We start from the raw sequence: 27,008 nt of genomic DNA, 5'->3' as shown, positions 1-27,008 counted from the left end.
CGTTTTGAATATAATCTATAATTAATTTCGCGACTAAAGATTAAGATCTTGAAGGAAACATCGCGATCTTTGAATAAATTCGCCGATTTCGTATATTTGTTTGGCTTGACAAATTAATGTCATTTATGACAAGAAAAACAAAACTTTAGTCTTGGTCCAATCCTGTTTCTTTGGCGTTGTTATGAACGGCGGAGAGCGTCTCAACATCAGGTGATCATCGTATGCAGTGTTAAAAGAAAGCTTTAGACACATTTCTCTTTCGCTTCGGTACGTCCGTCATCTTAATCAGTTTTGACGGACGCCAAAAAAAAAACGATGTTGCTTTTCCTAATCTAATTTAGGAGATGAAGCGAGTTTTGTTTTTTCTTGTTTTTATGCACCGTTGGGACATCGGTCTCTGATCTGATTATTAATGTTCGTTGCCAAGTTACGTGAAAAAAAACTTTGTACCCCTTTTTATAAAAATTACGTGGACTGAGGAGTATGAAATTTCTCACACTTATAGAAAATCTATAGGGGGAGTGCAGAATACTAATATTTTTTAAATTATACATAATACATACATTAAATCAATAATAATAAACATTACACACATAATTACCATGTATTTGACACCCACATGCACTCTTGTTTATTATTAAAGTCTATGGTAAAATTCAGAATAAATTGATATTGTTTGTCTTAAATCTATAGTGTAGCCTTGGCGAAATTTGTTATTATATAGGGCTATGATAGTCCTCGACAATAGACCCTTAATATTGTTCAAACTTTTCATTTAAATTTATTATAGTTACTCGATTACCGGGCGACCGCTAGTAAATAATAGAATCGCTTATTGCCTTTCACACAGGTTTAGATTATTACAGGTAGATAAATAAAAGAAGAAAAAAGTCAAAAGGAGGTGGCCCAGGTAATGCTTTACAAAGTGGATGCATCGAACCCGCTGATTTTCAGTCAACCCCGTTCTTCTTTATTGCGGGATTAAGGTTAGTGTACGTGTGCATAGACTTTAATGCGAGTAAAAAATATGTAATAATTCTACATACATATATCCGCTATCTTTCATGACTTGTTCCGTGTTTAATTGTCCGTCTTGTGTTACGTTTTACTGTTGCTAACTGTACCGGCTTGCTACAGTTTCGGACGGGCCGGTTTTTTTTTTTTTTTTTTAATTAAAAAACAAGATAACAACGGTTGTTTTTTTCATAATATTTTTAATGTAACTCGTTGTATAGTTATATGAGGAGAAGACATTTGTAACGGTCTTCGAAAAACGAATGCGTTTTTTTTTTTTATTGCTTAGATGGGTGGACGAGCTCACAGCCCACCTGGTGTTAAGTGGTTACCGGAGCCCATAGACATCCACAACGTAAATGCGCCACCCACCTTGAGATATAAGTTCTAAGATCTCAAGTATAGTTACAACGGCTGCCCCACCCTTCAAGCCGAAACGCATTACTGCTTCACGGCAGAAATAGGCAGGGTGGTGGTACCCACCCGCGCGGACTCACAAGAGCTCCTACCACCAAGCGTTCGCTTCGAAGTGTATTTTGTTGAATGATATTCCTAGTATATCCGGACGGATTCAATTTGATTCAAAAACGAGGAATCAGAGAGTCAAATAGGTTAGATTTAGGTTAATAGGTTAATAAATAAGTTAGTTAGGTTAGGTTTTATTTAGTATTAGTATCAATAATTCGATGTTTTTAATTGAACTTCAATCAAGCTTACCCCATTCTTATAGCTGTAGAAGTTTTTCGTAATGATATTTTTTCCAAACTTTGTACTTTTAAATAGCTCTTCTGTAAAATATCGCTTAAGCCAAAAGCACCCCTCGATATTGATTTCGACATTCCCAACATTTTACAATTTTCGTGATCACGGACAACTAATATCTCAAATAATAAGTGTGTTACTTATATATTATTATTATGATAGGTTTTTCTTCCTCGGCTCGTGTCGGCTTTGATAAATATCCCGTCCCGTTTCCCACAGGAAAAAAGATATCTATACCCCAAAATTTTAATGAGATTTTATATGAAAAATAAAAAAAAAGAATAGAAAATGACTAAACGATGGAGAGAACCCCAGCGTGGGTTACTGTAGTGCCTCTTCTTCCTCGTCGTCCTCCTCGCTGCGTTATTGGCTGTTGTGTTGCCGTTGTATGAGTGGCGTCTGTTGGATTTGGTGTGTTTGATGAATGTTGTATGTCGAGTGGCTGTTGTATGTGTGACGGTCGTGGCGTGTTTTGTGTGTAGTGCTCTTGTGTTGTATGTACGAATACTGTGTCTCTAAGCACCTTACTAAGTATAATTGATGTGTGAATAGCTGTCTGTTTCTGTAGGATATAAACATTAATGTTGCTGTCCAAATTATTTATTATTATTATTATTATATATGAAATAAGGTGTTATTCGTGTTCTCTTTTCTTTTTTTTATTTCTTCACACACTTTCACAGCCCACCTGGTGTTAAGTGATTACTGGAGCCCATAGACACCTACAACGTAAATGCGCCACCCACCTAGAGATATAAGTGATGACGGCTAGTAACAATTATTCTAATTAAATATTACATGTTATCGTTGTCATAGCAACAGTAAAAACATTCATACGAACGTCCAATGAAACACAAAACGTTTTTAGTATATTAATACCAATTCGAATTATCATATTTGTGCATTAATTTATTAACGTTTTCATTAGGTAACTTGTTTTTCTGAGATATTATACAGACTAGAGACGTTTTGGTAATCGATACTTTGTTTGTCGCTAAATGAATATTTAAATGAGCACTAAAATAAACTAGTGCTATAGGAGGTTTCAGTGTGACGGTCCTGTCTTTATCAACCCGCATCTTTTGACAGCTGGAAGACTGACTACGTAGGTACTCAACAAATGTTCACGATTGATTTCCACGGTGAAGGAATAACATCGTGTAATAAAAATGAAACCCGCAAAATTATAATTTGCGTAATAACTGGTGGCAGGACCCCTTGTGAGTGCGCGCGGGTGGGTACCGCCTTGCCTATTTCTGCCGTGAAGCAGTAATGCGTTTCGGTTTGAAGGGCGGGGCAGCCGTTGTAACTATACTTGAGATCTTAGAACTTATATCACATGGTGGGTGGCGCATTTACGTTGTGGATGTTTATGGGCTCCAGTAAGCACTTAACACCAGGTGGGCTGTGAGCTCGTCAACCCATCTAAAGCAATAAAAAAAAACAACCACTTCAACTACAAGTCTCTTTTACATTCAATTCACAATGCTCTAAGCATACGGCCCATCTGGCATTGCGTACAGGACTGGTCGTTGTGGCGAGCCTGGGGGATCTGTGTCCAGCTCTGAACGTATGTGGGACGATGATGATGATAATAACGTGTTGTGAAAATCCCTCTCGAACACGTGTTGATTACCCGCCTTTTTGTTAGTTTTTATTTATTGATTGCATAGATTGGTGGACGAGCTCACAGCCCACCTCGTTTTAAGTGGTTACCGAAATCCATAGACATCTACAACGTAAATACCGCCACCCGCCATGAGATATGGGTTCTAAGGTCTCAGTATAGTTACAACGGCTGCCCGACCCTTCAAACCGAAACGCATTACTGCTTCACGGCAGAAAATAAGCAGGGTGATGATACCTACCCGTGCGGACTCACAAGACTTCCTACCATGAGTAACTGCCAATTCGTTCAGAAAAAGTTGCCGAACCTTTATGTAACCTAACTAACTCTATTTGCATTAGATTTACCATTAATAGTATATTGATTTATGTACTTAATGGATAACTTAGTCATAATCCTTGTGTTAATTTTATTTTATTTATTTTATTTATTTATTAAGTTGCACCAACAAAGTGATCATCAATACAAAACATTGACAAATTGACAAAAGTTCATGGCAGATGTCACCTCAATTATAGGTGCAATCGACAGTGCATTAACATCAAAAATAAAAAAAATATACAGCTAAGATTTGAATACATTTCATTCATTACTTAAGATTAATTTAATTGGGAGATGATCCGCGACAGATTTTTCCTGTAAATAGTGAGACAATCAGAAAAAACATCTATTTCACTTAAAATAAGTTCAGCGCAATCGGACAACTCCGAAGGAACATTGACGGAGACGGCGCTACCGTGGACATTATTGTAGTCCCAAAGGATTCGGTTTAAGGGAGAGTAAGCACCTAAATTCGAACGAGCGGGCTTTCTTATAAACGGTTTATATTTCTTCGTTCTTGGTAGGTACTTAGGGGCTGATATTTTTATTTAGGTGTAAATGTGAATAGATGCAAGTGTGTTTAATATAAAAATATTGAGAAAACAATTAAATTAGTCTTTTAGATTAATTATTCGTCTTTCGCGTGTTTATGAACTAGTCGACCGATTAAAGTGCTTGATATTTATTTAAATATTCCCATTATATTTAATTGAGTATTCAAACTAGTATTGTTGTTTTTATAACGTAATAAAAGAATGGCCTTTATCAATAATTTGGTTTAGAATTGTCGTATTTTTCTTTTTCTAAATAATAAAAAAAAACTTGAACTCTCTTCCAATATTCTAAATAAAATTACTGTGGTGGATGATTATCTTCAAGGAGGTGTTACGCTAATTTATCAATTTGTGTAATTTGGAAGCAGCTACTTAAAAAAAACTAAAATTAAGTTTTTTTTTATTATTTTTTTCTCCTACCTATGCGCTGATAGCCTAAGAGACTGTTTGTTCCAGATACGCTCCCGACGGGTATTTGTTTAATTATAAATTTATTTTAAAAATCTTATCATAATTATCACGAAAAAACCAAAGTCATTGTTATTCGGGTAGGTTTTCAAAGGCGCTTTTAAATAGCTATCGCTTCACGACGTATTCAGAATGGAGTTTCATCGCTGAGAAGAATCAACAGGAAATATCCTCTTTGCCAACTATGTACATAGTAATATGTTAACATTAAACAGAAAACGTCTGTTTTCCAGATACAGCATGTCCCAAAACTGCAAGACAACGTACACAGCTGCCACCACGAGGGACGCAAATAACAACACCCTGTACCACGGCACCACCACACAGGGGTACGGGGCGAGGGGGTACACGCCGCCAAGTGTCACCTCCAATGGAAATTATAAGGTAAAGACATTGTCGTATCACTCTTGTCAGAGCGGTAGTGGTCGTGCTTCCGTATCATTGCTGTGGGCAGATGGTATGCGCCTCACGAGCAATCGCCACTTCTCCAGGTCTGTGGTATACTCTGGTCTGGTACACTCATGCAAACAACCGCCAACTGCCCACTTGACTTGGCCGATCCATCGCATGGGCAACAAAGACATGGTTACTGGTGGTAGAACCTCTTGTGAGTCCGCACGGGTAGATACCACCACCCTACCTATTTCTGCCGTGAAGCAGCACCTTTCTGCAGCGTTTCACTTTGAAGGGTGGGGCATCCGTTGTAACTATACTGAGACCTTAGAAATCTTATCTCAAGGTGGGTGGCGCATTTACGTTGTAGATGTCTATGGGCTCCAGTAACCACCTAACACCAGGTGGGCTGTGAGCTCGTCCACCCATCTAAGTAATAAAAAAATTAAAACATACAGTTAAGTCAGTCGTTGTGCCCAAAAAGATAAGATACCCTGTATATGCGTATAGAGCGTTTTTTATTGCTTAGGTGAGTGGACCAGCTCACGGACACCTGGTGTTAAGCGGTTATCAGAGCCCAAAGACATCTACAATATAAACGCCGCCACTTAACTTAAGATATGAGTTGTAAGGCCGCAGTTTTTACAGTAAAACAACTACCCCACCCCTCAAACTGAAACGCATTACTGCTTCCCGGCAGAAATAGGCAGGGTGGTGGTACCTACCCATGCGGAAAAGACGTCCTACCACTAGTTCTGTGCCGTTGTTCAATCCCACGGCTGGCAGTTGTTTACAAATGACTTCCACGGTAAAAAAGGATGGAAGGTAGATGCTATCTAGCATATAAATTAAATTCACAAAAAAACCATAATTAGGTAGATACCATTCTGCCTATTTGTGCCACAAAACAGCATTGCGTTGCGGCTTAATGTATGATAGACATTTGGATTATTTATATAACTAAAAGCAATGAGTCTCACGTGGACTACAACCTTGTAAGCTCTCGTTGTCTTCCTGATCCATTACCCATCAGACCAGTTTGATAGTACCATTATTACCGTGAACAGAATAACCAAATATGGGAGTGGCTGAAAAACATACATAAATACGCGTCCGTGAAGCTAAAATCAAAACAAAACAGGTTATAAAAGGCTATTTTTCGCAAACAAAATAACAGGATAAAATCTATATATATAAAAATGAATTGCTGTTCGTTAGTCTCGCTAAAATTCGAGAACGTCTGGACCGATTTGGCTAATTTTGGTCTTGAATTATTTGTGGAAATCCAGAGAAGGTTTAAAAGGTAGATAAATATGAAAATGCTCGGCATTAAATAAAAATAACAATTTTGTTTTTCCTTTGATGTGTCCCCCGTCGGACGGATTCCTTTTGTCTTTTATTTATCGATTGAGGCACTACGAAGTCTGCCGGGTCAACTAGTAAAATATAAATTAACTCTAAAACAAGTCAGATACTAGTCGCGGATAGATCTTGATAGTATCCGAGCAGAAACGACATCTGGTGGAAGCGCTAAGAGCTTGTCAACTTTACATATTTACAAACCAACAATATACAAAAATCAATCAGAACAAATTAAGTGAAGTTAGAATTAAACTAGACATGTAATGTTTGTTTATAAGCCCGCACGGATTTGTACTGGCGTTTTATCTAAATCTACCACAAATCTATAAAGAATTTCAGTTGTTATTCAGTTCAGTTATTTTATTAGTGGTAGGACCTCTTGTGAGTCCGCACGGGTAGGTACCACCACCCTGCCCATTTCTGCCGTGAAGCAGTAATGCGTTTCGGTCTGAAGGGTGGGGCAGCCGTTGTAACTGTACTGAGATCTTAGAACTCATACCTCAAGGTGGGTAGCGCATTTACGTTGTAGATGTCTATGGACTCCGGTAACCACTTAATATCAGCTGGGCCTTGAGATCGCCCACCCATCTAAGCAATAAAAAAAAATAAAAAAATATAAATTCAAAAGAATACACTCACATTATGGGCTGCTGTAACACTTAGCAGCAGAAGCGCCGTGGTTTTGTCATTTGAAATAAATAAAAAGACTAACATTTGATTGTAATGTCTCAACCGAAATCTACAAACTCTTAAAAACATTCGTTTGCATCCATCCAAAAAAGTAATCTAAAGCTGTATTTATTGTACAAAGAACAAAATGCTTTTGAAAATACATTTGAATTCATTCTATTAATATATTTTGTTACTTAGTCATATAATGTCATTTAATCATCTGTCATACCAGGCTATAAAACACGATACATTTTGTTAAGTTTATGACGATGCATAATAATTATTAATTAATCTATACTAATATTATAAAGCTAAAGAGTTTGTTGGTTTGAACGCGCTAATCTCAGGAACTACTGGTCCGATTTGAAAAATTATTTCAGCCTTATATTGCCCATTTATTGAGGAAGGCTATAGGCTATATACCAATACAGGATAACCAATAAAGGATGTATCAAAATATTTTCTCTTTCTACGTAAATGAAGTGGGGGGTAAAATTTAGCGTTATGCCAAAGTAACTATTCCACGCGGACGGAGTCGCGGGCAAAAGCTAGTAATATATAAATATTCTAATATCAAAGTTCACAATCTATGCTAAAAAAAATAATCAAAAAAATATTTTTTTACGAATCTTATATTAATTATTTTGAGTGTCCAATTTCAAAAGCACTTATTGCACATCGTTCGCTCCGTGCGGTATTCGTAACGGCCATGAAATAAGCACGAAAAGCTCTCGTTCTACTTTCACGTGAATATAAATAAAATCGATCGATACAAAAATTTTACTTTTATTCATAATAATTATAACGCGAATGCTGGTTCAAGAGTTTCGTTTGTGTAACGGAAACTGGAGCGGACACAGTGCAACGAAATACGAGAGATTACACTTTCATTTATAAAATGTCGATACAGGCTTGTATTAACTATACTGAGACCATAGAACTTATGTCTCAAGGTAAGTGGCGACATTTACGTTGTAGATGTCTATGGGCTCCAGTAACCACTTAACACCAGGTGGGCTGTGAGCTTGTCCACCCATCTAAGCATTAAAAAAAGGCTAAATGTGAGTGTAATTATCGAGACCTATTTCAAAAGGAGTAGCGTTAGAAAAACACATATATGATAATAATAGTGGTAATAGCACATAATATGATGATAATAAGAAATCATTTCAAAAAAAACGTATGGCACTCGGGAACTGCCGCGGTAAAGCTATTGCATAGCATTTTTTATCAACTTATGCAATTATAATTAGACAATGATAATTTAATATTAAAACAATAATAAAACAAGACTACGCTATATTAAACATTAATAAAAGCAAAACCTTAACTGTTCTCTTCACACTCGTAAGCTAGACCGCGCGAGAGAGAGATGGGCAGACTTTTCATGATGCGCATGCAGTGTGACGTCACGCCACGCGCTTATTCACAAACACTACACAAGCGCAACGTGTGAATGTGTTGAACGCGAGCTACATGGTAGGCGGAGGGGTGTTAGGCTTTTTTCATTACGGAATTTCATGATTCGGTCGCCGCGCTCAAGGCCCGCAATAAAAGCTATGCAATAGCTTAAAAAACAAAGACAACAATATTGTTTAACTCAAACTAAATGACACAAATTAAATGAGGAATTATATACATACATTCATTTGTTTACATTTAGCAAACTGTTTTCAAAAGTAGCGTAGAAGTTATTGATTATAATTATTCATTGAGATCTCAGCCAACTTTCGGAAGTTTCATTCATTTATATTGTAGAGTTTTTGAAGTCTAGTAACAATTTTTCTATGTTAAATTTCGATTTTACATCGCTGGGATTATATTGAATGGTTACATTAGCAACCTCAAAAACACGGATTGCAGTTTGATAATTATAAACAATAATATTAAACCTGCTGAGTTCACATGCACTGCGCCCTGCCACAGTAATCTGCTCCAAATAAAATTACTGTTAAAGCGATGCGATGCAATCACACGATTTAATTAAGGTCTTTTTTTTTATTACGACACCCAAGCGCGTTCTGATGGTAGGGCATGATCGTATTCGACATCGGGAAGACCTCAATTTAAGGTCAGTTTATTCTAGAATTGAGGAAGAACGGTTGAGTTTTTCTAGTGTATTATCAATAACTGTACTAGAAACTGAATCTTAAGGAATCAGTTCTCATGGTCGAATTTCGAACATCAGCCGAATATAATTTTTTACTGCAGCATAATTACTGGTAATTACTGGTGGTAGGAGGATCTCTTGTGAATTCGCGCGGGTAGTCACCACCACCCTGCCTATTTTTGCCGTGAAGCAGTAATGCGTTTCGGTTTGAAGGACGGGGCAGCCGTTGTATACTGAGACCTTGGAACTTATTTCTCGAGGTGGGTGGCGTATTTACGTTGTAGAAGTCTTTGGGCTTCAGTAACCACTTAACACCAGATGGGCTGTGAGCCCGTCTACCCATATAAGCAATAAAAAAAATAAAAAAAAATATGGCGCTTGTATGGAGATTTAACGGACAGTGTGCTTAGTGCGACGTTCTCGATAGCGTAAAAGTTAACTCAAATTTGTATACAGTTGGAACAGCGCCCCTAGCAGCAAACGTATTGTTATACGGGACTTTGAAAACTCTTTTAAAAAAAGATTTTATTGACCTAAGTCAAGAAGATACAAAGAATTCGACTTAGAAAGAGTGTGGCTCATAATAACGACGCAGAGTGACTGACCTCGAGCCAAAGGGGCTCCAGTATATCGTCTTTTCGCATTAAAAGTGCACAATTTCCAAAAATATTCGAAATTTAGTTAATATGCGGAATCATTTGGTATCATCAGTATTTTTCTACTAAAACTAAACTTTTATAAAAAGACAGCGTAGTTTAGTTTTAGTTTTTTTTTTAGTTTACCTATGTTCTGACGACTATTAACAAAATTAATACATAATTTGATCTTACTTTAAAAGACAGATAATGTAACTGGTAAAAAATAAAAAATAAATGCTGCAAAGATGATTAATATTAAAAATACCACATGTTAGACCTTTAAAACACTCTCCTGTAAAATTTGTAAGTTTTGAGATTGTACAGTTTTAATGCGAGAAGACGATATTATGTTAGGCCGGAGAGTGCTGATATGGGCACTTTTCAGTCTTAGGTAAATTAATTATGATACCAGATGACATTATAACAGTACGCCAACGTTCCAACTCCATACAAATTTGAGTTAACTCTTACGCTATCGAGAACGTTTAAAAAAATGTACTAAAAGCACACAGGATCCAAAAAATAGCCGTCTGATTTTGTATAAAAGATTCACGGAACGAAAATGCCACAGGTGCTGCAATGTTGAGTCCCGGGCGATCCCGGCAGATATCCGATTTACATGTTACCGAGGGAGGGATACTCAACCGAACACAACGGTTTCTGCACATAAAATACACCAATGAATTTATTTTAAAAACTAAAAGAACACGACCAAATATCAAATTGAACCTCCTTTTTATCCTGTTGCAAACTGGTCAGGATATACTAGTGGTCCCGCAGTAGTCGAAATTCGACTAAAATAAATTGATATTATAAGCTTGAACATTATTATGGTTCTATCGTCAAATACTATTATACTTCTATAGTCACAGATTTAACCAAGACTACACTATAGACGAATATTAATAAAGATAAACAGTATTAACCTATTCTCAATTTGACCCCAGACTTTAAGGAATAACAAAAGTTTGACAATAAACAAAGAGTCAAATACACGGTAGTGTGTGTAATGTTTCCTTTATTGATTTAATGTATTATTAATGCATAATTTAAAAAAAATATTAGCATTCTGCACTTCTTCTCTATATTCTCTATAAGTGTGGGAAATTTCATACTAATCTGTCCGTGCAAGCTTCGTAAAAAGGGGTAGGCATAGTTTTTGCTTCACGTACTAATATATAGATATATTGTGGTGAGATCACGAATAAGACTAATGGTAGTTAGTGCCATAGTTTTACGACTGACTGGATGGTTCAGAATTTACCGCTCCTGTTGCGCCAAGGGTCGTGGGTTCGATTCCCACATCGCGAATATATTCGTGTGATAAACATATTTCTTTGCTCTTTATGTTGTGGATGTTAGATGTTTATCCTACTAATATTATAAATGTGAAACTTTGTAAGAGTGTATGGAAGTATATTTGTTACTCTTTCACCCAAAAACTATTGGATGGATTTTGATGAAACTTTACAATAATATAGCGTACAAATCAAGATAATAAATACATAGGCTGTAATTTATAAAGATATCCTGTGAATTGGTGAAAATGTAACGATAAATGTCAAGTAAATAGGAAAAATCTGCCATCTGCGAGCTATTCTGGTGTGCTCTGCAAAAACCGTCAGAGCTACTCGTATTTATTATGTATAATGGAAATATTTATCTTATTTTAAGGCTGTGATAGCATATATCTATATTTTATGTGTAGGCCATTATCTCCAAAATAGTGAACCATAAATACAATAGACAATAATATCGATAATAATATAAATGATAATTTATTTGTAACGCACATTTGGTAGTAACAAATTGATCCTCATATCAAAGTTTTAATGCATCTGATATTTAAAGTATCATTCTCATTCTCTATATATTCTCTATAAGTGCAGGAAATTTCATACTCCTCCGTCCGCGCAATTTTCGTAAAAAGGGGTACAATGGTTTTGCTTCACGTATTAATGATAAACAACCGCGTGTGCTATATTATGAAAGATGAAGAGAGATGAGAAGAGATGATTCAATAAGATCAATAATAAATTACAGTTCCCGAAACAAAGAGAGGGCGGTTCGCTGGTTACCCATATACGTATATACATATTTGTATGCATATAAGTTTGTATATCAGTGTTTGGTACTCATAACAGGGAATCCTAATTTGGGGTCGGACGACCGCGCGTGTTCCCGGTATTTGTTATTTATGAATTATAGACGTTGAGAGTGCGTGTAATAAGGCTTTTTTTGAATGGTTGATATAGCTTTTACGGTCTCCTTTATTTATAATTGAAGGATTACTGGTGGCCCGGAGGCTTTTCCAGTTTCACCAGGACAGGTGGGCGAGCAAAGGCTCAGCCAGAAGAGGTGAGATTTGCTAACAGCTGCTCGAGCGCCTCCGAAGGAAACCTAACAACGCAAGAGCAGCTGCTTCGCGAATGAATCTACTACCGAATCGGAATCGCGACCCGCTGAGAAGATCCGGCGAGAAACTCGGCGAGCTGATGCTTGGGTTAGGTTGCACGGCGAACCCTTTGTCGAGTTCGACGAGTACGGTTACCAGGTCCCTACGCCTGCTCCTAGTGTTAGAGCTGAAGACGTCCAATGCAAACGGTCTCCTGTTAATACCTGTATAGTACTTATCAAAACGAGACCTGGTTTACTGGTGGTAGGACCTCTTGTGAGTCCGCGCGAGTAGGTACCACCACCCTGCCTATTTCTGCCGTGAAGCAGTAATGCGTTTCGGTTTGAAGGGTGGGGCAGCCGTTGTAACTATACTGAGATCTTAGAACTTATATCTCAAGGCGGGTGGCGCATTTACGTTGTAGATGTCTATGGGCTCCAGTAACCACTTAACACCAGATGGGCTGTGTGCTCGTCCACCCATATAAGCAATAAATAAAAAAAAATACCTAATTACACAAAACCACGAATGGTATGCAGTGCGCAATACATTTGCGATTTCCCTCATGCGTAACGAGGCGAAGCTTTTGTCTCCATAAATCTTTCGTAGTGAATGCACAAGCGTATTAACGAGCTCACAGCTCATCTGACGTTAAATGGTTACCGGAGAGTGGATACCACAAATTGAACACCGCTATCATCCACCTTTTAAGATAATAAGTACCTTCGTGTAGGATTTGAACAATGGCGTAATCGATACTAGTACACCAGTGTGTATGTGCGAGTTTTTTAACGTTCTCGACAGCGTAAAAGCTAACTCGAATTTATATGGAGTCGGAAGGTTTGCCTACGTTTGCCGCTAGGGGCGCTGTTCCAATTGCATACAAATTTGAGTTAACTTTTACGCTATCGAGAACGTTAAAAAACTCACATTGAACACACAGTCATCTTATCCTTCAGACGACGATGATTCTTGTAAATATCGCATTTACCTATATATTATTCGAAGCTAATTTTACTCCTAACAATGTTGTTTAAAGTCCGCCAAAGAAACAAAATTAAGACCAATACTATTAATATAAAACCTATACAACCAATACAACAAGAAAAGAAAAAATATTTATTCCGACTTTTTTGTTGAATATGAATAATAATAGATTTTCATCTAAAGAGGAAAAGCAGGCTGCGTTTAGTTCGTATAAAGGTTTTCTCTTATTTCCTCTCTGGATAATGACGCTAAAGAAAACACTTTTATACCATACGATTTTTCACGCATTTTTTTATTTTTTTATTGCTTAGATTGGTGGACGAGCTCACAGCCCACCTGGTGTTAAGTGGTCACTGGAGCCCATAGACATATGCAACGTAAATGCGCCACCCACCTTGAGATATAAGTTCTAAGGTCTCAAGTATAGTTACAACGGCTGCCCCATCCTTCAAACTACCACCAGTAAATATATACCACATTATTTCATGACAAATTTATTATACTGTTTATTAATTACTAAGTGTGTATACTGACTGGTCTCTGACTTCCATAATACAAGGAATCTCAATTTTGATGGCCGCACCTATGTAATTTGTCCTGGATTATTTTACTTAAGTTAATTATTTATTTAAAAAAATCTTTTAGTCCTAGCGCTGTGAGCTCGTCCACCCATCTAAGCAATAAAAAAATCAATAATTTAACTCGAACTCAAGGAATGAATTACTATACACCTACACCTAATAAATTCACGAATGCGGTATACCTATAAAAGAGACGCGGGGAATGATCAATGTAAATAAATACTAAGAAACGAATAAAACAACGTTCTCGAGAGAATAAGACAGAGCAATCTATATATTAACACGTGAAGCAAAAACTTTGTATCCCTTTTTACGAAAATTGCGCGGACGGAGGAGTATGAAATTTTCCACACTTATAGAGAATATTGAGAAGAAGTGCACAATGCTAATATTTTTTTAAATAATGCATAAAATATACATTAAATCAATAAAGAAAACATTACACACACTACATACCATGTATTTGACGCACACACGCATGCATACTATTTATTGTCAAACTTTTGTTCTTGACGTCTGTTGTCAAATTGAGATTAAATATTGTTTGTCTTTGTTAATATTTTTTATAGTGTAGTCTTGGCGAAATTTGTGATTATAGAAGTATAAAATAAAATCATAACAGTGTACAAACTTAAAATTCCAATTAATTATAGTCGAATTTCGACTACTGCGGGACCTCTAGTAAAGATTTAATACGCACCGAACATTAGACATTCACTTACGGAATTCGCGGGCAAGCCGTTTACGGTACTGCAACGATTCGTCAGAAGTAATTAGTCTCCAAATCAAATCAAATGTTTTGATTACAGCAAGTGTCGTCGAAAGCGCTGTTCGGCAGCGTCGCTTCGATCAATGACCTCAAGCGACAGGAGAAGGGCGAGCGCGAAATGCGACGGACGCATTAACGCCATCTAGCGGCAGGTGACACAACTAAATGCAGTTTCAAATTATTTTGTTGTTGATTTACTAGATGTAGTACCTATGACTTCTGACAGATGGCAGTTACAGCTACTTTATTAATTTATGCTTTTAGTTTTGATAAGTTTTAATTGGTAACCCACCAATTGATTACGCGGGTCAACACCAAATTTGACTTTGATTGCAAAGCATAAAATTTCGATATTTTAGATCGTAATTAGACGAGAAAAAAAATACATGGTATGAAATAGTTTGCTTTTGAACTTTAATAAATTGACCACTTAAGAAACAAAATGCATCAGCATCGCATTTACACTTTCGTGACATTTTAAGTTTTTTGGGCTTGTATAAAACACCTGATCGTTGTTTATGACTCGAGTGCCATCTAGTGGCACTGTGTAGACGTAAACACCCCACTCTCATAGCGCGGGTTTTTTTCGAAAGTATTAAAATTAATTAAAATTTATAAAAAAAATTGAAAAATGAGTATTATTACTATAACTATCACAAAAGCAAACTTTATACCAAAAAAAGGTATTTTATTTTCGTTTTTGTGAATAATTAACTGGAAAAACCTAGTATAAACGTTAGGACAAAGAACGAATTTTTTTTTGTAGAGTTGTGTTATCGAAAGCGGTTTCTAATTGTTTTTTTTTAATTTAAACATGTTTTTAAAAACGATGATTGAGTTTCTTTTGATTTTCAGATACATGAATACATATTGTGATAATGCTGATAAGAATTAAAAAAATAATGGAAGCTAAGGAATGATCTCGGCCGACAGAGTAATTCTAACACGTACCTATTTATGTGAAGAATAAAATTGAAACATTTAATGTACATGTGTGTACGGACTTTGGATTTGAAACAAAAAAATATTGAGTTAATATTTCAGTGACATGATAGGTTTCTGAACGAATGGGCGTTAAGACGTTTTTAAAACCAATTTCAATTCTAGCACTTTCGATGCCATTTCGTTGGGTGTTAACAAAAGTCACAAAAAATTATTATCATTTCTTAAATTGGCGCCTTGTTATAAATGAAGTATGCAATATAAATAAATAAAAATATAAAGCACAGGTGTAAATGGAACAAAAGACACAAGAAAATTATTATCATTTCTCAAATTGGCGCCTTTTTGTAATGGCACAGAATATAAATAAAAATAATTGCCACATTCCAGTCACGGACGACAATGCCGCCCGTTGGATGTTTCTGTGAAAAACAATAATAATATTAACATAATTCTTGCCCCAAAAACGGCTTTGAATGTTGAAGAAATAATTTTTTCAGCTTGGCTTAGGCCTCGGCCAACGAGTTTAATGTTAGACTCCCGTGCACAAGTATACACTGAATTATCTTTTCTTTTTTTTTTTTCATTTACAAAAAACGTCTGTGATTGATGTTGTTTTCTCATAGAGATTTTTTTTGTTTTTTTTGTGTATGAAATTTTATGTAAGATTTTTTTATGAATAACAATTTTAGTGATAAGACATTTAATGTTTTTTTTTATTTTTATGTTTTAAAATTAATTGTTAAATGAGATTAATTGATTCGGCAACGTGACTGAGCTGATGTTTGAGTGTTTGCGTTTTCGATATATAAGTAGAACAAAGTATACGAGGTTTGGTTAGACCGAGCCGAGACGAAATAGATATCGGCTGAAATAGAACGACGCTAAAGTGGTCAGTCTACAGGTGGGAGGACCTCTTGTGAGTCCGCACGGGTAGGTACCACCACCCTGCCTATTTTCGCCGTGAAGCAGTAATGCGTTTCGGTTTGAAGGGTGGGGCAGCCGTTGTAACTATACTGAGACCTCAGAACTTAATCTCAAGGTGGGTGGCTCTTTTACGTTGTAGATGTCTATGGGCTCCGGTAACCACTTAACACCAGGTGGGCTGTGAGCTCGTCCATGCATCAAAGCAAAAAAAAACATTAAAAAAATTTGGTATAAAGTATAATTCAGTAATTGAATTGGTTTTATTATTTTGACGCAACTATCAAGACACGTCTGTATCAAAAATCGTATATGACGCTTAATATGTGACTTAGAACACGAACACAGAGACGAAATTGTTTAGTCAATAAAGATATCCTATATTTTATAATAGATGTATATTTTTTTTGTATTTCTGTAATAAAAGATGTTTATAAACAATAAAGAGGTTTTTATTATTAGATATTTTTTCAGAAGGACGTGAAAAATGATGCGTGTAATAAAGGGGTGAACGAAGAAATTGTATACGATATCCTCTATCATATACCATTTCTTTTTTTTTATTGATTATATGGGTGGACGAGCTCACGGCCCACCTGGTGCTAAGTGGTTACCGGAGCCCATAGACCGCCTTGAGATAAGAGTTCTAAGGTCTCAGTATTGTTACAACAGCTGACCCACCCTTCAAACCGAAACGCATTACTGCTTCACGTCACAAATGGACAGAATGGTGGTACCTACCCGTGCGGACTCACAAGAGGTCCTACCACCAGTAATTACGCAAATTATAATTTTGCGGGTTTGGTTTTTATTACACGATTTCTTCGCTCACTCCCCTATTACACATATCGTGTTTCACGCAACCATCGATTTTTTCTTAGGTCTACCTCTTCCTCTAAACCCTAACACATTCATAGTTGAAACTCTCTTAATAACCTCATTGTCATTTCGTCTCATCACATGTCCATATCATTCCAAACGCGCACTTACCTGCCCTACCCCTCAAACCGAAACGCATTACTGCTTCACGGCAGAAATAGCGCGGTGGTACCTACCCGTGCGGGCTCACAAGACATCCTACCATCAGTAAAACTATCTATGACCAGAGGACACTTTCTCATCTATGGACAAGATTATACCTAAAGTGTACCTGAAGAGATTATATACATATTGATTTTGTGTACCGCTCTGAAGATGCAATACGACCCTTTCGCTTTCACTGGAGCCTCCTCATAATCAAATGCAACTAGTCAACCATGAGTAATGGATAGTTGAGGGTCAAGCGCGTGTCACAAGCGAGCCACGTACCGCCATGCCGACCCATCGCATTACACAACGCCTTGGTCCTATTGTAGACATTACTAGAATAATCAATTATGGTTTCGCATTAGCTCAAGGGCCAGTTAAAACAACGACACTGAACGCGCAACCAGTTATAAATATATACATACATATTTGAGTGTTCTGTGCTTGAGTTTGTGATTGAAATCCTCCTTAACGACCGATATTGGTGATTTTTTTGGGTGTATTTGTATTCAATTGGATTCGAGAATGGCTTAGATTCACAAAATAACTTTTTTAAACAAGAATTTGCACGATAACGGTCCAGATTGTTAACATTTATTTAAAAAAAAATTGACATTTTCTGGTTCGATGGTATCTTGATTGATTAGGAAGAGAACTGATAGAAGTGACTTCAAAACCGTAAAACTATTCTTACGTCGAGTAAATTTGCAATAACATTATCATATAGGAAGTCTAAGAAAGCTATCATCCTAAATAAGTATTCTTGTGGGAGGCCATGGTAACTTACAAACTGCATATATCTACATTTTCACATAAACTACACTTACTATTTACGTAATTATGAAACGCCGTGGCCTAAAAGATAAGTCGTTCGGTGTATTCTTATCGAGCGAGCGTGCCGGTGTTCAAATCACGCAGACAGGTAACTGGTTTTTTTTTCTAAGTAAATGCGTACTTGAAACTTGTTCACCAATTACTTCCACGGTGAAAGATCGAACCTGCAAATATGGTAAGCGCTGCTCTGCCCCTGGCATTGCTGACGTCCATGGGCGACAGTAACCCCTCACCATCAGGTGGGCCGTATGCTTGTCTGCCAATAAGGAGAAACAAAAAAAGGTTTTCTTAAAAATTATATATTTTGCGTTATCGCTCGTGGTAGAGCGTCTTCTGGGCTCGCAAAGATTGATACCACCACCCCACCTATTTCTGCCGTGAGGAAGCAATGCATTCCAGTTGATACTTAAGCCTCATGTCTCAAGTTTGGTCGTGGCATAAACTTAGTGATGTCTATAAGCACGGATCACCGTGAGGTTGTTAACCCCCTTAAACAATAAGTAAAGTTGACACAGCAGTTTGTTAGCACCGCAACCACAAGAACTCTGCCTTATAAATATTGTTACGCGCTGGGGTTCGGGATAAATAAAATTTTACCAAAGTACAACTAAAAACTGTATTCAACACTTAAACACTTCACAAACGCTTTAAAACACTCAACAAACACTTTAAAACTCTCAATTCGCTTGCTCCGCTTCACTTCAGGTGATCCGTTTGCTGTTTTGCTTCGAGTAGTTCCGATTATATTTTTATAGCTTTTATAGCTGATACCTCATCCCTAGAATTATCGAGAATATTCCACACATCTCTAGTAGTAGTTTCCGCTATCTGTCAATAGATGGTGTTGTACTTCTCGAGCGTTCTAGGCGCTACTAGATCCTTCGATATTCGTTCGACTATTCGACGATAGATGGCGTTACTCTTACCAACGTAACAATATGTTTAAACTCAAAATCAAAATGTTTTTATTGAAGTGAGCCATAGGAGTTTTTAACACCTTGACTGCCGTGCAGGTCACCGGTGGCCTACGCGGCGCACTGAAGTAATTATGCCGATTTCTCTCATCGATCTGTTTATTAAGGCGCCGGAATATCTAGTAGACTCTGGGAAACACGAATCCGAAGATGCAATAACAAACAAAAGAAGACTAAGTTCAGTTAAGGCAATTCAGGTGCTCAGTAACAGAAATCGTCGATCGCTCGCGACTCCAATTTCGCTTACAGCGTCATGACACAAGACGAGCGGTACATTCGCACTGTGGCTTCAGTACCCGCTAAAATCATGCGCTTTTTTTTCCTACCTAAGCTGATGGTCTAAGGAGACCATCTCAACGTTACCGAGCTAGTAGGTGAGCTCACGGAGCTCAAACCTGACGATATTACTAATACGAGGCCACGAAGTCATCGTGGTTTAAGGGATAAGACGTCCGGTCTATTCGTTTTGAGCGATGCACCGGTGTTCGATTCCCGCAGGCGGGTAACAATTTTTCTAATGAAATACGTACTCAGCAATTGTTCACGATTGACTTCCACGGAGAAGGAATAACATCGTGTAATAAAAATGAAACCTGCAAAATTATAATTTGCGTAATTACTGGTGGCAGGACCTCTTATGAGTCCGCGCGGGTAGGTGCCACTACCCTGCCTATTTTTGCCGTGAAGCAGTAATGCGTTTCGGTTTGAAGTGTGGGGCAGCCGTTGTAACTATACTTGAGACCTTATAACTTATATCTCGAGGTGGGTGGCGCATTTACGTCGTAGATGTCTATGGACTCCAGTAACCACTTAACACCAGGTGGGCTGTGAGCACGTCCACCCATCTAAGCAATAAAATAAAAAACACGAACCCTAGCAAGAGCAGTGCTTCGCAGAATCTACCACCGGGTCGGAAACGCGACCCACTGAGAAGATCCGGCGAGAAACTCAGTGGGCTGTGTCTGTGGGGATCATGCGCGCCATTACCCCGTTCAATAGCTCGAATCAATAGCAAACACGGAAAAAAGTATGACATCATTCACGTATCGCAATCAAATTACAGTGAGACGCGAAATGACAAATGATTGTGTTTTTTGTCGACGATGAGGTCTTTAGCCGACGACGACCGATGTTGCTTTTTTTGTGAACAATAAAATTAAATATTACTTCGGATGCTCTTTCCGCATTTACACGGATGCGAATGTAATAACGTCCGAAATTGTGATTTAATTATTAAAATGATCGGTGAACGAGCTAACGGCCCGTCTGATTTTAGGAGACAATGGACATAATGATAACAGACAACACGATTCCGTCATACACCTTTTGATGTTAAATTTAATGTAGAAAAAATCTCACGTGGGCAACAACATTTCCAAACATTTTTCAAGTAGCAATAGTTCTAGAAAATACTAAGTCACTTTTCCTGGTATCCATTTTTCTTAACCTCAAGGTGCTATGTCATCTTCATCGATCGAGTAGATCAGCTCATGGGGCTCTAACCTGATAGAATTTGTTAACACTAACCCTAGCAAGAGCAGTGCTTCGCAGAATCTAACACCGGATCGGAAACGCGACCCACTGAGAAGATCCGCCGAGAAACTTTACACACACTGGCTACACTGAGGGCTAATTTGCTCGCCGAGCCCTTCATCGCAAGCGACGGGTTCGACGAGAACGATGACCAGTGCTTGAGGTACCTAAAAGTACGTATAGTGGATCTGGAGGATACGAAATGTCGTGGATGTTCATATCCTTTAAATAAACTCTACACCAATTGGTGCATTGCTTAGAAACGGCTAGAAGGATCATATCTATTTTTAACATGTATAAACGGATCCTCAGGGTGGCGGCGACAATTGAGACAATTTACATCCACACGAAATAATATATTCTCTTTAGTACACGTTACGGTGGGTAGAATACGAATGCAACAGAGATATGCTAACCGTCGGTATTTATACAATCATCTTGACCTATTTTAATACAAACTGAGTAGGTAATATTAAACATTGTTCATCTTAATTATTCTGCTGATTATTTACGTACAATTATTATTTAATAATATCGAATTATGTAACAAATAACATTAAGGCTTATTGCGCCGGAAGCTGTCAAGCGGAAGGCGCCAATAAAATATTATAAGTATAAGGAAATATGAATGAACTATTTACTTGATTATGAAATTACTAATTATATTATAAGAATAATAAGTTCTATATATTTCCTAAGTTCGTAAATAATTTATTATGTGAGGCCGGAAGTGTTGCTCGATAACATTCGGCCATCCTGTGTATGCCGTGTCCCACGGCGATCAGCGCTGCTATTGGCGCCTGGTTTGTCGCTGGTGTATGGCACCTGAAATTGACATGTTTAAGCAGTAATTATATCTTGTATTATCTAATTCATACGACACACCTTTTATTTATCATAGATCATACACCTTTTATTTGTTGTACATACATCATACACCTTTTATTTGTTGTACATCATACACAGCTTTTATTTGTTGTACATCATACACAGCTTTTATTTGTTGTACATCAGACACAGCTTTTATTTGTTGTACATCAGACACAGCTTTTATTTGTTGTACATCATACACAGCTTTTATTTGTTGTACATCATACACAGCTTTTATTTGTTGTACATCACACAGCTTTTATTTGTTGTACATCACACAGCTTTTATTTGTTGTACATCACACAGCTTTTATTTGTTGTACATCACACAGCTTTTATTTGTTGTACATCACACAGCTTTTATTTGTTGTACATCACACAGCTTTTATTTGTTGTACATCACACAGCTTTTATTTGTTGTACATCACACAGCTTTTATTTGTTGTACATCACACAGCTTTTATTTGTTGTACATCACACAGCTTTTATTTGTTGTACATCACACAGCTTTTATTTGTTGTACATCACACAGCTTTTATTTGTTGTACATCACACAGCTTTTATTTGTTGTACATCACACAGCTTTTATTTGTTGTACATCACACAGCTTTTATTTGTTGTACATCACACAGCTTTTATTTGTTGTACATCACACAGCTTTTATTTGTTGTATATAACACAGCTTTTATTTGTTGTATATAACAGCTTTTATTTTTTTTGTATATAACACAGCTTTTATTTATTATTTTTTTACATCACACAGCTTTTATTGTTAACTGATGCAGCCTCTATCCTGAAATAGTTTGATTTTGTTTTATCAGATACTTGCAATTCTGAGTCAGTAGATTGGTCAAGTATCATAACGTTCATACTACTTTGTAGACTCATTTTTATTAGTAATAATTTCCACGCGTGCTTATTAATCAATTATGTTTCCATTCAATGATTTTGTCTCAGATATTAATTATTTTTAAAAAGCAATCTTTCGACCTTACAAGTCCACCCAAAAGTACATAGGACATGCAGCCCAGCTCAAAATATACAGAATTCATAAGAAATGTTTCATTAGTGTTAATATTGAGATAAACTTGTACCAAACCAGCACTTTACTGTGATATTATACAGCTGTGTCCTAAATACATTGGACAAGTCTGTCTGTAATTTTATTTCACTAAGAGTACTATTAAAAGTTTCACTACTACCCACGAATTTAACAGAATTTTGTGATATTGATATTAATCATTGATTCTCCGATTATTAAATCTATATCAGCGATGTCGTAATTCGTTATTTCCACAAAGCCACAATAATGTTGTCTATATGAACATTCACGGGGGACGTTCCTAAAGAGGTCGACGAGTATGCGCCTTCAAAACCTCTCATTGTAACCACGGAAGACTTATTTTTTAACTTATCAGCATATGCCACACAGAATATTTAATTTGCTGCCCATGTCTATGTATGCAATGAGACTAGAGCCATTAATTAACACAATTTTTTTTTGCAAATCTATGCATACGCTGTATGTTGTAAATAAGATATTACTCACTTTTGGGTGTGAAGAGCTGGCCGCATACCATCAGCTGACCGACGTGTGTCCCGGGCGATGGCACATCTCGCAGCGCGGCTCTTTGCAGTTCTTTGTTTCATGACCTTCTCTTCGGCAGGCGTAACATTTCTTTGGTTGAAAGTCGGTCCCTCTTGCAACTGGAGCAACAGCACCTTCTCTTCTCCATGTGGTAGCCATTCGCGGATGTGTAGTATAGTTGCGGTGGTGTATCGCACAATCCCTAGCCGACCCACGAAGACATATCTGCATGATGAACTGGCAGTCTTTGTTGTCCCATCCATATACGTGATCCAACTGGTCGATCTTGTGCAGCCATCCCTTGACGTTGTTAGATTTTTCATCCGGCCGGAACGTTGGAATAACCTCCGCATCGGTTTGGGTGACACGTCGCATTTTGTATCGCCTGTGTTTCTCAGCGGTCTCAAATCCGTCAATGCATGGGCCTGGCATAATCCCGCTTCTGAAGTATAAACGGATCCTCAGGGTGGCGGCGACAATTGAGACAATTTACATCCACACGAAATAATATATTCTCTTTAGTACACGTTACGGTGGGTAGAATACGAATGCAACAGAGATATGCTAACCGTCGGTATTTATACAATCATCTTGACCTATTTTAATACAAACTGAGTAGGTAATATTAAACATTGTTCATCTTAATTATTCTGCTGATTATTTACGTACAATTATTATTTAATAATATCGAATTATGTAACAAATAACATTAAGGCTTATTGCGCCGGAAGCTGTCAAGCGGAAGGCGCCAATAAAATATTATAAGTATAAGGAAATATGAATGAACTATTTACTTGATTATGAAATTACTAATTATATTATAAGAATAATAAGTTCTATATATTTCCTAAGTTCGTAAATAATTTATTATGTGAGGCCGGAAGTGTTGCTCGATAACACATGCTTTCATTACCGCAGCATATATGTATGTACGTTTGTATTTATGTATGTCTGTTTGTATGTAACAGAATCTTTGAACGTCACTTTCACGAACTTCAAGACGTCCAATGATCTTAAAAGCTTGCACGTGCATCAAGCACCGATGATGTATAAATAAAATACAGGCCTGTATAATGAACATTTGCGTTAATTCTAATTTTATCAATTTAAATTACAACTTGCCATGCACGGGGCTAAAAGGCTGGAACGGAAGAGAGGGTTGCCAAGCGCCAAACTCAAAATTAGCAACTTAGTTAGAACTTAAGTGTTACCATTACAATATTACAATATAATTCTAATTTTCATATCCTGATTGAACAGATGATAATACAATAATTTTATAACTACAATAACATCGCTCCTATCCTGATCAGTAAGTATATCACAAGAGGGTTAAAAAAAAGAAATGAATTGAAAGTTCTATTTGCTATTTAAGCACATTTCTCTAGTTTTTAATCTACATATATTATTAATCTCTATAATGGTCCAAATAAGGTTACTAGAGATGATGTACAGTTGGATGAGTTGCCCGGAAAATGGGAAACTTCACCAAACAATTCACAAACGCGTTTTCAAGTTGATAAACTGTAAAACGGTAACTACCCGCGCGGTTCTACAGTTTATCTTGTCTATTTTTACCGCGGCGCAAGCGTGCATTCTTGTTTGAGGGGCGGGCGAGTCGTCACACAATACATTTGAGGTTTTCATCGTCTCAAGGTATGCGGTAGCATTGTAGTTGTAATTTCTATGGTTATCTATAACTACTTCACATCAGGCGGGCCGTCGTCTCGTTCACAATAGAACAGCGCCCCTAGCGGCAAACGTAGGCAAACGTTCCAACTCCATACAAATTTGAGTTAACTTTTACGCTATCGAGAACGTTCAAAAACTCGCACTAAGCACAATGTAAAGATACACCGACTTTGGAATGAACTCACCTCCACGGTGTTTTCCGAGCGCTATGACATGTCCTTCTTCAAACGAGGCTTTCGGAGAGTACTTAATGGTAGACAGCAGCTTGGCTCTGCCCCTGGCACTGCTGACGTCCATGAGCGACGGTGACCACTTACCATCGGGTGGGCCATATGCTCGTCTGCCTACAAAGGCAATAAAAAAATGTATAAAATAAAATCTTATTAAATAAAGTGGTTTCGATCTTTCAGCCCACAGATGTCCACAGCTGTAGCCTTCCTGAAGCCTTACCACAACCAACAGGTTACTCGCAAAATTATTTCCTTTCGTATGTTGGACGCACGCGCGATGAAGCTCTCAACTGCGTCTCGGAAGTTTCATTCACACCGTAGCGAATAAGGCCGAATGACAAAAAAGAAACATTTTTACACAAAACATTTTTATTTATTATCCGTATTTTAAGAGACGCGGACATCATTTTTACTGGCATTTTACTGGTGGTAGGACCTCTTGTGAGTCCGCGTGGGTAGGTACCACCACCACCCTGCCTATTTCTGCCATGAAGCAGTAAAGCGTTTCGGTTTGAAGGGTGAGGCGGCTGTTGTAACCATATTATATCTCAAAGTGGGTGTTATCTCGAATTTACGTTGTAGATGTCTGTGGGCTCCAGTAACCACTTAACACCAGGTGGGCTGTGAGTTCGTACACCCATCTAAGCAATAAAAAAAAACGCTCGGAAAGTTGCTGTGTTAAATTATTACTTAGCAGAACATACACAGTCACATAACAGTCGCTAATATTATCAAAACCAGTCCCGCAAAACACTATGAAGAAGAAGGCGAAACGATCTTGACCCATATTTGAATTTTAAAAATCGCGAATTTTTTTAAAAGAGGGAGAAATTCTTGCCCTGCTGTAAGATGCCGGCTTGTAATTACAATGTTTGTATAACAGTTTTTATTGGAATACATCGATAGATAACTTTAAATAAACCGTTATCAGATCCAATACATTATACCATGTAATCATACAATATTTGCAAAGGCAAAGTTTCAATTGCGTCAATATACTAGCTATCCTAGCCTCAAGCAAACAGGAATCACAGTAGAATCACACCGCCCACTATTACCAGTTAAACAATACCAACAACGAATCCAATAACAAATCAATGATCTTCGCAATCGTTAACTCAAGAACGGGTCTGACCGCGGGATAACGGGCACTTAAGTACCGGATTTGGTGAAGCAAAAAAAAAAGAAAAAGAAAAACGAACGAAACACGCGAACACCAGAACAATTTCCGAACTGAATTCGAAGCAAAACGAATAAGATATGAGCGGGATCATCGCACTTTCCGAGGTCTTGTAACAGTACATCAACCGCCTCAGCCTCCAGCGGTTACGTAACACCTAGTCCTAAGGAAGCATCCGTACAACGCGGTCGGGACCAGCCCGCCGTCGGGAGATAAACTGCTGTTTTTAATAACAAACGCAATTCGCGGGTCGTTCACTCGTCATTTATTAACGGTCTGCCTTTAACGGTGTGAATTATTTTTTCCATGTTCTACGACGTGCTAATCTGAAATGGAGATTCTAAGGTTAGTGGTGTGCACGCTCGTTGAATTCGTAAACACGCGGAATGTAAACAATACTGCGCTTTTTTTAATACTAAACATAACCTTATAAAATTTACTCTCGGTTTTTTATCATAGATGATTAGATAGGTCGGTAACGGGGACCATATACGCCAAAATCTAAAATATGGCTTGTTTTTTTTTTTGCTTCATGAGAGCCTATGCCCTATCTGATGATTAAC

The 27,008-nt window shown here is 37.4% G+C and overlaps 3 protein-coding genes across 3 annotated transcripts in view; 2 read left to right on the top strand and 1 right to left on the bottom strand.

The window, feature by feature from the left end:
- The window catches only part of LOC149501068 (uncharacterized), a 34,677-nt gene extending 18,892 nt beyond the window's left edge, over positions 1–15,785 (top strand). The window contains exons 2-4 of the mRNA XM_089734332.1: positions 4,980–5,130; positions 14,694–14,805; positions 15,509–15,785. Coding sequence (XP_089590458.1) covers positions 4,987–5,130; positions 14,694–14,789 — 240 coding nt within the window. The 5' untranslated portion in view covers positions 4,980–4,986 and the 3' untranslated portion in view covers positions 14,790–14,805; positions 15,509–15,785. The remainder of the gene's footprint in view (positions 1–4,979; positions 5,131–14,693; positions 14,806–15,508) is intronic.
- Positions 15,786–21,227: 5,442 nt separating this feature from the next.
- LOC114252379 (uncharacterized) lies at positions 21,228–24,243 on the bottom strand. Its single transcript, XM_089734187.1, has 2 exons — positions 23,305–24,243; positions 21,228–21,711 (listed from the first exon to the last, which is right to left on the bottom strand). Exons 1-2 carry the CDS (start codon positions 23,694–23,696, stop codon positions 21,570–21,572), a joined length of 534 nt encoding a protein of 177 aa, XP_089590313.1. The 5' UTR covers positions 23,697–24,243; the 3' UTR covers positions 21,228–21,569.
- Positions 24,244–26,577: 2,334 nt separating this feature from the next.
- LOC114244670 (uncharacterized) overlaps positions 26,578–27,008 on the top strand; it is a 50,888-nt gene continuing 50,457 nt past the window's right edge. The window contains exon 1 of the mRNA XM_089734185.1: positions 26,578–26,790. Within this exon, the coding sequence (XP_089590311.1) occupies positions 26,777–26,790 (14 nt within the window). The 5' untranslated portion in view covers positions 26,578–26,776. The remainder of the gene's footprint in view (positions 26,791–27,008) is intronic.

This window comes from Bombyx mandarina, chromosome 17 (assembly GCF_030267445.1).
Source record: "Bombyx mandarina strain Sakado chromosome 17, ASM3026744v2".
Classification (NCBI taxonomy): Eukaryota; Metazoa; Arthropoda; class Insecta; order Lepidoptera; family Bombycidae; genus Bombyx; species Bombyx mandarina.
Note: the sequence above shows the minus strand (reverse complement) of the source record. Positions and strands in the feature narration are given on the sequence as shown.

Coding starts and splice junctions, on each gene's coding strand:
- LOC114252379 (XM_089734187.1), bottom strand. CDS start 23,696: ATGCGGAGGTTATTCCAACGTTCCGGCCGGATGAAAAATCTAACAACG. Junction 21,712..23,304: donor CCAGCTCTTCACACCCAAAA/GTGAGTAATATC, acceptor TGTCAATTTCAG/GTGCCATACACCAGCGACAA.